The sequence below is a fragment of the Nematolebias whitei genome, chromosome 18 (assembly GCF_014905685.2).
Source record: "Nematolebias whitei isolate Nwh7 chromosome 18, NemWhi1, whole genome shotgun sequence".
In the NCBI taxonomy this organism is placed as follows: domain Eukaryota; kingdom Metazoa; phylum Chordata; class Actinopteri; order Cyprinodontiformes; family Rivulidae; genus Nematolebias; species Nematolebias whitei.
Genome location: NC_056515.1, coordinates 19,668,270 through 19,683,445, shown reverse-complemented (window position 1 = coordinate 19,683,445; position 15,176 = coordinate 19,668,270). Strand labels below are relative to the sequence as shown.

At 39.8% G+C, this 15,176-nt stretch overlaps 1 protein-coding gene across 4 annotated transcripts in view; it reads left to right on the top strand.

Moving 5' to 3' along the window:
• The window catches only part of LOC119424771 (transcription factor 7-like 1-A), a 31,054-nt gene extending 20,968 nt beyond the window's left edge, over positions 1-10,086 (top strand). For 2 of the 4 annotated variants that reach the window (XM_037692276.1, XM_037692275.1), the window contains exons 6-13: positions 1,273-1,390; positions 1,472-1,553; positions 2,128-2,196; positions 4,992-5,108; positions 5,262-5,427; positions 6,497-6,604; positions 6,674-6,722; positions 9,451-10,086. In XM_037692276.1, coding sequence (XP_037548204.1) covers positions 1,273-1,390; positions 1,472-1,553; positions 2,128-2,196; positions 4,992-5,108; positions 5,262-5,427; positions 6,497-6,604; positions 6,674-6,722; positions 9,451-10,016 — 1,275 coding nt within the window. In that variant the 3' untranslated portion in view covers positions 10,017-10,086. Of the gene's footprint in view, positions 1-1,272; positions 1,391-1,468; positions 1,554-2,127; positions 2,197-4,991; positions 5,109-5,261; positions 5,428-6,496; positions 6,605-6,673; positions 6,723-9,450 lie in introns of all 4 variants that reach the window. The other 2 variants (XM_037692274.1, XM_037692273.1) reach the window with 1 other exon arrangement.
• Positions 10,087-15,176: the final 5,090 nt, after the last annotated feature.

Genomic DNA, 15,176 nt, shown 5'->3' with positions numbered 1-15,176 from the left:
CAGGTACAAAGCAACGAAATGCAGTTTGCATCTATCCAGAAGTGCTTAGCAAGAAAAATAAATTGGTAGATATATATAGTACAGTATACAGTAAGTTGCTTTGAATATGCTATAGGTATAAATATATACAGTTTGTGAGTGTACAGACTATGAACAGGTTATAATATGAAGGGGTATAAACAGCTATATAAAAGAAAAAAAAATATATATATATAAGTATGTGAGTACTTATGAACAGTGGATAGTAGATTATGTGTACAGTTTGTACAGTAGTGGGCTAACGGATGAAAGTGCAGGTGGTGGTGTTACAGTCCATGTGCTGTTGTTGTGTGTATGAGAATACAGACTGTTGTTGTTATTCAGATGTCAGGAGGCAGAGTTCAGGAGTGTGACAGCTGTGGGGAAGAAGCTGTTCCGATACCTGGTGGTTTTAGTCCGGAGTCTCCTGTAGCACCTCCCAGAGGGCAGGAGGGTGAAGAGTCTGTGTGCTGGGTGGCTGAAGTCTTTTATGATTTTTCCAGCCCTTTTCAGACACCGCTTCCTGTAGATGTCCTTTATGGCAGGAAGTGGTGCTCCGGTGATGTGTTGGGCGGCTTTCACCACCCTCTGCAGCGCCTTCCGGTCTGAGGCAGAGCAGCTCCCGTACCAGACTGTGATGCAGTTGGTCAGGATGCTCTCAATGGTGCAGCGGTAAAAGTTCACCAGGATGTCTGAGGACAGGTGGTTCTTCCTCAGAGTCCTCAGAAAGAAAAGGCGCTGGTGAGCTTTCTTGATCAGTTTGGAACAGCCGGTCGTCCAGGTGAGATCCTCGGAGATGTGGACACCCAGGAACTTGAAGCTGTTCACACGCTCCACCACCGCCCCCTTGATGTAGATGGGTGGATGTGGGTCAGCGTTCCTCCTAAAGTCCACGATGAGCTTCTTAGTCTTCTCAGTGTTGAGCAGCAGGTTGTTGGTGTCACACCACTCAGCAAGACCTGATCTGAGCTGAGCCGATCTGTGCAGTCACATGGAAAAGGGGCATAAGTTCAGTCGTGGCCGTTAGTAGAATCGCCCTGCTGTACAGTATCGAAAGAGCACAAAACAATGTTCTAGTTTCAGACTTTTATACATTTTGGCCATGGTGATGCAAACACATTTTACACATCACATAATTTTTCACTCTAAATGCAAAAAGTACTAAATCAACAGATGATAGTCTTGTATTATTGTATCTCTGAACTGGTAATTGTATTCTCAGTGTATGATATCTGTATGTGTGTATGTTTCCAGTCCAATAACGTCCCTGTGATGCAGCACCCCCACATGACCCGCCTCCACCCGCTGCTGTCCTACAGCCCCGAGGCCTTCTCTCCTCAGAGGGCCTCACCTGGCTTTTCTCCTGACACAGGTAAGCAGTCTGCTCTTACCTCTAACACACAAGATGTGTTTTGTTCTTCCCATGTGACTTTTGCTGCTGTCCCTGAAGCAGGTATGTCGAGGAGCCCTCACACCCCCTGCTACCCCGTCTCCCCTGGAGGAATGGCTCAGATCCCACACTCCCTCGGATGGCTGTGAGTGAAGCATACCGTACATTTACATCTCTCCACTACATGTAATGAAAAAAAAACCCTGAATGCTGGAGCTTTGTCATTTTTGCAGACATGTCAACATCAAATTAATCAATTTCTGAGTGTAATGAAGACTTTCTTCTTCAACAGGAACAGCTTTTAATACACCACATAGTTTGAAAATGTTTCCACTTAATTTTCTCCCTAAATGTACGTACATGTGTTCCAAAAGTTTCTGAACTCTGACAACACGCTATCCATAGCAGAAATCCTGCTGACACTGTAGAAGCAGATCTCTGTTGGTTCCTCTGAAACAGAGGGATTAAACAGCTGGGTTAAAATGACCTCCAGATGTTACGTTCAACACAAAGGAAAGAGCTGTTGTTTTTGTTCCTTGTTAAAAATGGCTGCAATGTTTCTCTACTGTGTTGTCTCATTTAGTAATTTGTGATATGTACATGCAGAGAAACTGTGGTGTTGACTTTCTGTTTCATATTGCATCAGAAAATATTTGACCATCAAGCCTGAGTTTGGATTATAGGAACTGTTAGAACGATAACGTTCTTTCTTTTTGCAGACCTGGACAGTCCATGTATCCCATCGCTGGAGGATTCTCACCTGCAGCTTTGGCTATGAATGCCTCCAGGTCAGCTGTGAAAATAAATAACCACGTCATGTATTTTTATTTTTAATACAGATCTGTAGTATGATTGCTGCTTTGCAGCTATTCTAGGACCATATACAGTTCACATTAAAGTCAGATCTCCAACAGCTCCACCTGCTTGACCAAAATATTACTGACATTGAAAAATGTAATACACATGGTAAAGTTTACCTTAAGGGTTCAACTTTTCTAATAATTACTCTTTAATGTGTATGTAGACAATGTTGTGTGTTAGTTGTGTCTATGATGGTGTCAGGTTGGTTTTATCTGTTTGCATTGCACATTTTATATAGCAAATAGCAAAGACTTTTAAATTATCATCATCAACCGTGCATAACATCATCAAAAGATTCAGAGAATCTGGAACAATCGCTGTGCGTAAGGGTCAAGGCCGTAAAACTCTACTGGATGCTCGTGATCTCCGGGCCCTTAAACGTCACTGCACCTCAAACAGGAATGCCACTGTCAAGGAAATAACAGAATGGGCTCAGGAATACTTACAGAAAGCATTGTCAGTGAACACAATCCACCGTGCCATCCGCCGTTGCCAGCTGAAACTCTACAGTGCAAAGAGGAAGCCATTTCTAAGCAAGCTCCACAAGCTCAGACGTTTGCACTGGGCCAGGGGTCATTTAAAATGGAGTGTGGCAAAATGGAAGACTGTTCTGTGGTCAGATGAGTCACGATTTGAAGTTCTTTATGGAACACTGGGACGCCATGTCATCCGGACCAGAGAGGACAAGGATAGCCCAAGTTATCAACGCTCCGTTCAGAAGCCTGCATCACTGATGGTATGGGGTTGCATGAGCGCTTGTGGCATGGGCAGCTTGCATGTCTGGAAAGGCACCATTAATGCAGAGAACTTTGTTCAGGTTCTAGAACAACATATGCTCCCATCTAGACGTCATCTCTTTCAGGGAAGACCCTGCATTTTTCAACACGATAATGCCAGACCACATTCTGCAGCAATCACAACATCATGGCTATGTAGGAGAAGGATCTGGTTACTGAAATGGCCAGCCTGCAGTCCAGATCTTTCACCTATAGAGAACATTTGGCGCATCATAAAGAGGAAGGTGTGACAAAGAAGGCCCAAGACGATTGAACAGGTAGAGACCTGTATTAGACATGAATGGGAGAGCATTCCTATTTCTAAACTTGAGAAACTGGTCTCCTCTGTCCCCAGACGTCTGTTGAGTGTTGTAAGAAGATGGGGGGATGTCACACAGTGGTAAAAATGGACTTGTCCCAACTTTTTTGGGATTTGTTGACGCCATGAAATTTGGAAACAACAGATTTTTCCCTTAAAATGATACATTCTCTCAGTTTAAACTTTTGATCTGTGATTTGTGTTCTATTCTGAATAAAATATTAGATGTTGGCACCTCCACATCATTGCATTCAGTTTTTATTCACAATTTGTTTAGTGTCCCAACTTTTTTGGAATCCGGTTTGTAAGTGACAAGCTGAAAAGATTAAACAACAATGTAAACAAATCAAACATTTATTTAAAAATCATTTTAGGTTCCTTACTGTATCAAATATTTTTTATTCATTTTATATTTATACCAAAAATTGGAAAAAAATATAGTAGTGCATAAAATTCTGTAACTTAAATTACCAGTATTAGCTTAGTTGCCTGAATTTTTCTAAAAAAAAAAATCTAGGAACAAACAATTCATCCATCATCTTTATCCACTTCTTCCTTTACAAGTCACGGGGTTCACTGGTGCCCATATCAGCCATCACTGTGTGGAGGTGGGGGACAACATGTCTCCAGTCCATCACAGACAAATAATTCAAAATATGTAAATACAAAAGTAAACAGACTTCAGCCTACCATAGTACATTAACCTTTAACTCAACATAAAATACAGACTTCACAGTATTTTAACCATATTGCTCTAACATTTGTTATATTTTCAAAACTTAACCTAATATGAAATATACAGACTTCAGTCTTAACCATATTGATTCATATTTAGTCAATCTTGAACAAAATTTCAAAACCTGTGCAAGTCTGCACAAAAACTTCTGAGCTATAATTTATAAACCGTATCATTTAGAACTGGCTCCAGGTGATGTGTCTCATCTGTCCTCTTCAACCTGTTAAAAAGACAAATTACATAAAGTTTGTTGTACAACTTGTCTATAAGTTTTAGTAGAATATGAGAAATAACATTTACCTTTGAGCTGCAGCTGCATCAGAGCTTCTCCCATTTGTTGTTTCATGGTGAAGTTGTGGCGCTGCTTTATTGCAAAAAAAATATATCTACATGAAGGAATAACGTACATTGAATGACACGCTGCAGGAGGAAGCTTCTTCTGCAAGCTGTGGGCTGCACACAGGTGCTAAATAATTAAAAATTATTTATTTTTAAAAACATTCATGCTGATCGTGTGGCTCATCCATCAATCATCCAGTTGTGTGTCATGTCCAATCTTACTTTGAAAAAACTTGATCAAACAAAAAGTATGAGTCGAACTTTGTTTTTTCACAGAATTTGTTGTGCTGTGTGTTCTGTCTTAATAAACTTTGAAAAATCTCAACAAAGGAAAAATAACAATTTATAAGTTCAGCTGTGTGCTAATAAAAGATCCAGGTAAAGGAAGTTTTGAATCATTATGCAAATGTTTTATCAATTATAGTGTTAATTTCAGAGCAGATTAAATACATATTGTGTATACTGCAGTATATATACACACACAATGTATTTGTCACAATTATGTTTTGTTGTAGCTTTGGTTTTTAATGGAATGTTTGTGTTTTCATACAGTCTGGTGCCAAGTAGCTTCTCTCCATGTTTGGTGTCGAACCCCCAGTCGTCAGCTCCCCACTCCGCAGTCGCCCCCACAGCAGTGAAGCAGGAGCCTGCTAGCTGCAGCCAGCCTGGGTAAAATCACTTCTGTTAACGAGTCGCCTCATGTTTCATTTCTAACAGCTAATGTCACGGACCTGTGTGGTTTACAAAAGAAAGAGCATCAAACAAGAAGCTGAATTTCAGCCAAGTTGTTACACGTTGTCTCCGTGACCTGCTGTCTTGCAGAAACTCTACGTTTGACTCGGAGCGAGAGAAAGAAGAAGAAAAGAAGCCTCACATCAAGAAGCCGCTCAACGCCTTCATGCTGTACATGAGGGAGGAGAGGCCCAAAGTGGTGGCTCAGTGTAACGTGAAAGAAAGCGCCACCATCAATCAGATACTGGGACAGAGGGTGAGTATTTAAAAAACGTTTTAATTACAACTTCAACCAAGAATGCTTAGAGCATAAAATCTGAATTTTACAACAACAACAAAAAAAGTGATTCAAATGAAACGAGTACCAAACCAATAAATCTGTTTAATTAGTAGTAAAGATGTTTGTTGTACTGGAGTGATGAGTTGTAATTTTACAGGAAATAACAAAGCAAATAGCTGCAGATGACTCGTAAACACTGACAGGTTTTCTACACAGCTTCTCTGTCTGCACTAGTTCTGTTTTTAAGTTGATGTATCAATAAATAGTTCATATACTTTATTAACTTGTGCGTTTTTTTTTTAGTTTTTTTTTTTAGAAATATACCAAGCTTATTATCATAGTCCAGATTGATTAAAACATAGAATTATTTTAATGCTCGAAATTCATAATAACAATGTCGGTTATACGAGTAAAAAAAAAAATAATTGTTTTTGTTAAAGTGAGAAATATACAATCTGAAAGAAAAACAAGAATATTTATATGGAAGTACCAACAGAGCTAGAGAAGAAGTGGAATTGGAAATAAAAATTAATCATGAGTCTGAGATTTTAATATCCAGTACCTTTAAAAATAGAACATAATATCATTCAAAGTGTTAATAATTTAGTTGAAAATGATGTGGTTCTCAGCTGTTTGTCTCAAACTCTGCTCAGGCGGCTGTGGCTCCGTGGTTAGAGCAGTCGTCCTCCAATGCAAGATTTGGGGGTTCGAATCCACCAGCAGTCACGTGCCGAAGTGTCCGTGAGCAAGACACTGAACCCCTCATAGCCTCTGATGTGTGTCCCATCAGTGTATGAATGTGATCTAAAGCTCTGATTAGTCTCTTTAGAATGATTTGTTCAATTAGCTTTGTAGAGATCTAACAGAGTGCTGTATGAATGGGTAAATGAGGCACAGATTGTAGTTAAAGCGCTTTGAGTATCTCAATAAGATAGAAAGGTGCTATATAATAAGTACAGTCCATTTGCTTAGGGAGGCTACAGTACAGATTAACATGTCACACCTGCGCACGTGGTGGTGAAGTGTGTTCCTTGTCTGTCCACAGTGGCATTCTCTGTCCAAAGACGAGCAATCTAAATATTATGAAATGGCTCGCAAAGAGAGACTCCTGCACTCAAAGCTGTACCCAAACTGGTCCGCCAGGGACAATTATGTGAGTACACGCATGACACGGCAGAAAGCTGATTTCACACCTTGCACTCATCCGTTTTATGCTTGGCAGGGTAAGAAGAAGAAGAGGAAGAGGGTGCAGGGTGACGCTCAGTTTGAAGGTGAGATGTACGAAACGTGTCAGGAGGTTACTACTGCTCGTTTCCAGATGAGTTTAAAAGAACCTCAACGTGAAAAGTCACACCAGTACATCATGATGGGATCTGAAGGGTATGAGGATCATCACAGTTTGACCCTGGGACATCAGGGCGCCCCGCACCGTTAACAGAACCGAGTGCGCCGTACGACCGAACCGAACTTCACCCCCCCCCCCCTCCACCTGTCGGTACTGGCGTAACGCTAATTAGTTGCGCGCAATACTAGCTAAAAAGCTAAAAACAAACAACGTGCATCTCAGCTGTCTCTCCACCCAGCTCTAAACTGTCGGTACAGACAACTCAGCTCAGCTGTCTCTCTCCCCACCCCGCTCTAAACTGTCGGTACAACCACGAGCAGGTCTGTCTCTTAGTTCCACAGTCCATGGACCAAGAAAAGAGTCAAGTCATGAAAGACAGAGAATCTGGGAAATGAATCATTCCTGCAGGAACAGAAGAGGCTGAAAAACCAACAAGCTAAGAATTTAGTCAAATGTTCTTCACATGGCTGGAAAATGCATTATTTTAAGAAGATTATTATTATTTTTAATTTCCAGGGAATTATGCCCTTGGAAAACTACTGGGGGTGCCACCTAAAATCTATATCTGCCCCTTATTTAAAAAATATAAAATAACTTTAAACAATCACTTAAATTAATCACTTTAATATCCACTTTAAAGCTAGGAATAAAAAGAAACACGTTTTGTGTTAGCAGAATTTAATTTTAACTTTGAAATTTATCCAACATTAATGAAACTTACCTCAAGTTGCCTTTTTGGACATGCATGCAAATATTTGTACAAATTGTACTTGAGAGGAGATTATTACAGCCTCATATAAAATCAATGATGATGATGATGATAATATCGAAATTGGATCGGTATCGGCCGATATTTAGATTTAGGTATCGGGATCGGAAGTAAAAAAAAAAAAAGTGGATCGGTGCATCCCTAATTAAAACAATACGCCCAACAGCAGCACGAACATGAGTCTGTGTGAGCAGATGAGCACGAATGAACACAGCAACATGAAACAGATCAGCAGCAACATGAAACAGATCAGCAGCAACATGGAACAGATCAGCAGCAACATAATGTGATTTTTTTTCACAGTGATTATTCTGGTTAGAGATTCATGAGTCTTAACAGCCTCAGGGTAGAAGCTGTTCCTCAGTCTAGTGGTTCTACACTTAATGCTCCTCAACTTACTTCCTGAGGGGAGCGGGACAAAAAGTGTGTGTGCTGGGTGAGTGGGGTCCTTCATGATGCAGGTGGCTCTCTTCCTGCATCTGGAGGTGTAGATGTCTGTGATGGTGGGGAGACTGACTCCAAGACTTCTGTGCAGCCTTCACCACTCTCTGCAAAGCTTTTCTTTCTGCAGCTGTGCAGCCTCCATGCCACACGTTGATGCTGGAGCACAGGATGTTCTCCACTGCACACCTGTAGAAGGAGGTGAGGACTGAGCTTCCCAGTCCAGCTCGTTTCAGCCGTCTGAGGAAGTTCTTGGAAGAACTTCTGGTGGCTCCAGAAAATTTTCCAAGGCTTCATAAGCATTGATACCACCCTTAGACAGACATCGCGTCACGTACAGTTTTCATCACGCCAGCTTTCTAAGGTCAAGGTCATAAATAAAGGTCCAAGGTTATACAAGGTTTTTGCATGTCAGAGCCACTTCTATAGGTTGTTGTATAATAATTGTAACCAGATGTGTATTGTGCTGTATGTGGTACTGCTGTTGTAATTTTTTGTTGCAGCCTCATATTTTTCCTTAAACTACATGTTACTACATCCTGATGCATGCTCAATAATCCAGGTAGAAAAATCTAAAAAAAGTTAAATCTGGTCCTCTGGACATTCAAAAAAAACCAAAACAAAATAAATCAACAAAAAAAATGTAGAAACGTTTCGTCTCTCATCCAAGAGACTTCCTCAGTCTGAGGTGCTGTATTCAGCTCAGTCTCTTAAATAGCACCTTCTCAGAGTGGATCAACCAGTTTTGCTGCTGACAACCAAAACCAGCTGATCACATGCTCAAGAAGGACCATCAGCCTAACAATGGATCATTAGCACACTGATGGATGTTTACTATTCACAGAGGGCTGAGTGATACTAGCAATCACAGCATTGTAAGAGGGGGACAATCATAAAATTAGTGTTCAACTGTCCCCCTCTTACAATGCTGTGATTGCTAGTATCACTCAGCCCTCTGTGAATAGTAAACATCCATCAGTGTGCTAATGATCCATTGTTAGGCTGATGGTCCTTCTTGAGCATGTGATCAGCTGGTTTTGGTTGTCAGCAGCAAAACTGGTTGATCCACTCTGAGAAGGTGCTATTTAAGAGACTGAGCTGAATACAGCACCTCAGACTGAGGAAGTCTCTCGGATGAGAGACGAAACGTTTCTACATTTTTTTTGTTGATTTATTTTGTTTTGGTTTTTTTGAATGTCCAGAGGACCAGATTTAACTTTTTTAGATACATGTTACTACACTTGTTGCTCCATAATGACAAAGTACAACATTGCAAACTTTTTTTTTAAACAGAAAGGTTCGGTTTTCTTCATGAATGTCTCCTGCTTTCGAGCTGTTGATGTCAAAATGTTTGTTTCCTGTTGACGTGTCACTGGTTAATCTAAAGATTGGAATGTAAAAGCTGCAGTCGGTGTGCTGACGACGTTTTGTTTTTGTTCCTCAGGTGCTGCTGCAGCTTCTGCTGACGACTTCCCACCACAGCTAAAGAAACCTCGTGAGGAGCTACCCCCCACACACACTCCAGTCATCCAGACTTCACACATACGGCCCCACCTGACACAGCCGCACACCGTGTCTCACCTGACGCACACCCACCTGTCTCAAGCCAGCCCCGCCTCCTCATTGGACTCCCCGGCAACTCCCACCACAGCTCTAGCCTCACCCGCCGCCCCGGCTGCGACACACACCGAGCACACATACTTGTCGCACAGCTACGGCGGACACACCTCGCCCTACACGGAACAGCTGCAGCCGCTGTCCCTCACCACCAAACCCCACCAGACCACCCAGGTCCTGAACCACAACACTATCACTCCAGGTCCTTCCACGCCCTCCTCCTCCTCCTCAGACACACCTGCCTCCTCACCCCTCACGGTCTCCTCCATCAGATCCCCTCATCCCCCTTTGCTGCTGTCTCAGCCGTTCCTCATCCTGCCTTCGACCTCCTCCGACCAATCAGCTGCGAGCTCTCACAGTGCCTTAACTGGTCTGCAGTCTCTGTCACTTTGAACAGCCAATCAGCTGTGAGGATCTGCTCCTGCTGAGCAAAACAAGTTTAATAAAGACAGCATTAAATGTACCTCTTATTGCTGTAAATGAGCATTATTTGTATATTTTTATAGATCTTTCATGTTTTATACTAGTCTGAAAAGAACATAATTGGTCAATATTTGACTGCGTCTTTTTTTTTTTTACTTTTTTTTTTTTTTCAAACTAACTTTTTCTGTTTTTTTTAGGATGGGGTTTAATTTTTTATAACAAAGTGAGGTGTGGGGTAGGGTTTTTGTTCAAATGCTTTCTTCACTTTGTAGTTATGAGTGTGTCCATGTTCTGATTCTTTGTTAACAAATATTCACTGTTCTGATGTACGGCCTGCTGGAAGTTGAGTCGGCATTAAAGATGAATATGTGTCGTTATTTGTATTTTCCTTCCATACATTAATCATACAGGTGCTGCGTGTTCACTGCTGTATGTGGAAGATTAAAAACTGAGGTGAAAGAACATTAAAATACTTTAAAATGAACTGATTAACTACAGCACAATACATTTAGAATAAAAATGAGCAAAAATTAACTGAATGACTAAAACAAATATTTTAAAGTATATAAGAATTAAGTTCTGAAGAATTACAGCGATAAGGTAGTCCCGCTTCTTTGTTCATGGTCTCTGTTTATTTTCATCAAAGTGCTGGTATTGCACTGGGATGGGAATACAGTAGTCCCTCGCTGTGTGTGGTACTGAGTGCTGTACATGCTCATACTTTTCAGTTCACCCACATTTTGAAAAATCCTTTTTTTAATTCGCCTTAATGTTCTAATTTTCTGAGATACTGAATTTGGGGTTTTCATTAGTTGTTATAATCATCAACATTTAAAGAAATAAACATTTGAAATATATCAGTCTGTGCAATGAATGAATATAATATACAAGTTTCACTTTTTGAATGGAATTACTAAAATAAATCAACTTTTTCATGATATTCTAATTTTATGACCAGCACCTGTATGCATATATATATATATATATATATACACATACATACATACATACTAAAATAAACTACTACTTGTACTATTATTACTACTTCGTGGTTTTTCTCTTCAGTGTGCAGATCCCCCGCGCTACACGAAGGATAGCTATAGTTGGCATCATGCGGGGAGCGTCCAGAATGTCTTCCGACAGTCGAAATGGATTGTCATTTTCTCGAGCTGCAGAAGCATGCAGTCCTGTCTCCAGCTTTGCTCTCAAAGTAGTTGCAGACGTCTCAAACTCATCTGTTTTGTTGCAGGCGTCTCGACACGAGCTGTATTTTGACTTGTGCATTGGACAAAACATGCTAATTAATCGTAAAAGTGTGGATGGCTTGGCACGTCTGGCTACTGAACAATAATGTTTAAATCATATTTTGTACCATCAGTCTTCAACTGAGCCGTTTCTCAATCTGCTGATTGAAAACATCACATTATGATGCTGCCACCACCATGCTTCACTATGAGGATGATTTCAGAATGACGAAACACTAGATCTGAGCCAGGTGGCCAAGAAGTTCTGTTTTTGACTCCTCTGTCTGCAAATGGTGAAAGTGAAGGTAAAAGTTCAAGCTGAAGCTCTAAAACCTGGAAAAAAAAAGTCATAATCATATCATTTATAGAAACCTCATCACTGCACAAACAATTCAACTTATGCAAAACAATGAACTGAATGTTCTTATTTAGCTGATGGTGGTAAAGTGATTGTAAAAGTAGATCAGCGCGTGCTGTCTACCTTCTGACCTCGCTAAAGTTTCCCCACACATCCAGAATCAATGTTTTAGGACCATTGATTAGTACATTTAAGTTTTGTAAAAACAAATATACAAAAACATAAACGTCAATATAGTATTTATCTTTGTTCTTCATTTAAGAATGTTAAGATATGAATCAGTAAGACAGATTTTTGACCTTAATCACTCGTTTGTAGAAAAACAACCTTGAGTGGAACAGAAGCAAATCAGTGTCAAATACGGCAGACGATGATGACTCACAACAAATGTGTGATTCAGTTGATTCTGACGTGGTTGCACAACACCTGTACCTGAGAAAGGAAGTCCTTATATGGTCACAAGTGAGAAAACTTGCAGCTACAACCTGTAAACTGGGTTTTAGTGAGCTGAGAGAGACTTGATGGATGCATGGTGGGGTTGAGTGTTACGTGGCTGATTGAGCACTGGGTGAGGCTTGGAAGGAAGTCTAGAGTGTCACGTCTTTACACTCCCAGAACGCACGGATTCAAAAGATTTGGAATGCACTTCTTAGAACTTCAGTGACATTTTCTAGTAGACCCACACAATATACTTTTCATTGGTTTCTCAGACCTAGTTTGGGTTCCTATCAACCATTACATGTTTTTTTTTTCCCTACCTAAGTTGTATCAGTTTTATTCACCATGTTCTGATCCACTTTCACTTTTGTTCAGGTCAGGTAGGTTATAAAATCTGGACTTAGAGCACTATGGTCCGTTCTGATTTTATATGTCAATCATTTTAGAGCACCGTTAAAATGTACTGGAACAAAGTAAACTTGGAAAAAACAGTTTATATATATATATACTTTTTTCTATTCAAGTGACAAAGAAAAAAAAAGACTTTGGAATGAGTTTTGAAATAGATGTTTTTTTCTCTTCAGAATCTGAGTGAAGGTGCAACAGCAGCAGAAAATCTGTGTTTAAGGAACATCTGGAGGCGAGACCTTGATTCATGGACGTGTATTAATCATGGGGCGCAGAGCTTTATGATTCATACACTCCTTGGACAAATTAAATAAAAGGCTTTGAAAGAATCATTGAGCTCAATTTAAAATCCATTCAAAGCACCATGTGAAGATTTCATTATGGGGAGCAAAGAGCAACGAGTTCAGATGACGTGCTTCCCATTTTTCTGTTTATCAACTCAAAAGTACATAACTAAATCAAAAATAAACAGTTTCACATTTAAATATATAAAATAATATATGCTAAATAAATGATATGCACATAAAACTCAAGTTATTTCCTTTATGGAAATTCCAAAGGAAAGTCCAGAAACATGAAAGACAACCAGTTTGTTTTTGTTTTTTTTTGTTATCTGTCTGTCAAGTGTCTACATTCCTGGTAATAATAACTACCTTCTGCACAGTTAGTAACACATGCTGGCGTTCTAAATTTAAACAATACAAGGAGTCCATGTCCTGACATTCCTGAGGCCCTGCTGTCTTTCCCCGACACGGCAAAAGGAAACGCTTTTTAAAAAAATCGTTAAATAACATTTTAAAGCATTTTTATTACAACCATACCATGCCATACCACTTTATTTATAAAGCACTTAAAAACAGCAACAAGGCCAACCAAAGTGCTGTACAACAGAAACAAGCAAAGGACACAGCATAAAAAAACAGATCCACAGAGATAAGAACTACCGGTAAATGACTAGCATTATAGAATACAGACAAATTAAAATCAACTCACACATTGTCAAAAGCCAGGGAATAAAAGTGTGTCTTTGAATATGACTTAAAAACAGTGAAAGAGGAGCCTGCCTGACATGTAGTGGTAACTCCTTCCACAGTTTTGGACCTGAAACAGAGAAGACCCTGTCATCTTTCAGCTTGAAACAAGTGCCTGGAACCAGTAAAAGCATCTGGTCTGCTGAGCACTGTGGGAGATATGGCTGCAGCAGATCAGTAAGTTAAGAGGGGGCAGAACTGTTCAGAGATTTAAAACCACAAAGAAGGATTTTAAAGTTAATTTGTAATTAAACCGGGAGCCAGTGAAGGGAGGTCAGAACTCATCTAGAAGTAGATCTTTGTGCTCGAGCAGAAGTTTGTGATGTTCCTCGGCTGATTTATTGAAGTTATCTACATTTCCTGTTAGTCACACACTTAAAACCTCGAGTGGAACAGAAACAAATCAGCTAGTTGAGTCAAATAAGACAGACAATGACTCATGACCAGTGTGTGAAGGGTCATTCAGTTGATTCTGAGTTGGTTGCACAACACCTGTACCTGAGAAAGGAAGTCCATATATGGTCACAAGTGACCAAACTCTTGCAGCTACAACATTGCAACTGTGAACTGTTGGAGAGGGAGATGGATGAATGGTGGGGTTGAGTGTTACGTGGCTGATTGATCGCTGGGTGAGGTTTGGAAGAAAGTCTAGCATGTCAAGAATTTACACTTCCAGAGCGCACTGGCTTGGAATTGCACTTCTTAAAACTTGTGGAACTTCAGTGGCATTTTCTGGTAAATCCACACAATAAACTACTTTTCATTGGCTTCTTAGACCTAGCTTGGGTTCCTAAAACCAACCCTAAATGTTTTTCCTACTTAAAAAAATCTTGTAGTTCAGTATTTTTTAATAACTGATATCCCAAAGGATCCTTATAAACAATACCTCTTTTTTTTTTCCCAGACAACTAGATCTTATTAGATAATCAGAAAAGCTGCTTTAGTTGCCAGTCAGGACTAAAATGAAGATAAGTAGATTATCTTAAATTGTGTAAATCTTCTCACAGATCTCTAACAACTCTCAAATTTGCTAAACTATAAAAATACTCTACTTTAAGGACTTTTTGAAACCCTTGCAGCCATCACACACGCTATCAGTGGTTCCCATTAGCTGCCTGGATGAGGGTCAGTCTTTATGACTGTATGAAGGTGTTGTTGTAATAAACCACTCATTTTATTTGTAATACCAAGAACCTTTCCAGCTCTTCAATCAGCAGGTCATGTTGTTTATCTTTATGAAGTTGTATCAATTTTATTTTGAACACATTCAGGTCCACTTTTGTTCCTGTCAAGTCAAACCTGGACTTAGAGCACGATGGTCTCCAGTTCAGCTCATGACCCTTTTACCATTTTTATATATTGACACCACTAATAATCTAAAGATTTTAATCATAAATATTGGGTGGTTTAATTGATCACGTCTGTGCAGATGATTGAGCCTACAAACCTTTTTTCTCTGGATAATCTTGTTTCTGTGCTACACCTGTACCTCACCATTAGGTGGCGAGAGTGTCCACATCACTGTATTATCCAAACAGAAAGAAAAAAGAAAGAAGAAAAAAAAACCTTGGGTGAACAAGTCCCAAAAGCAATTATAGCCCATTAAAAATAATAATAATTTAATTTTTTTAATAAAAATAAATAAATATAT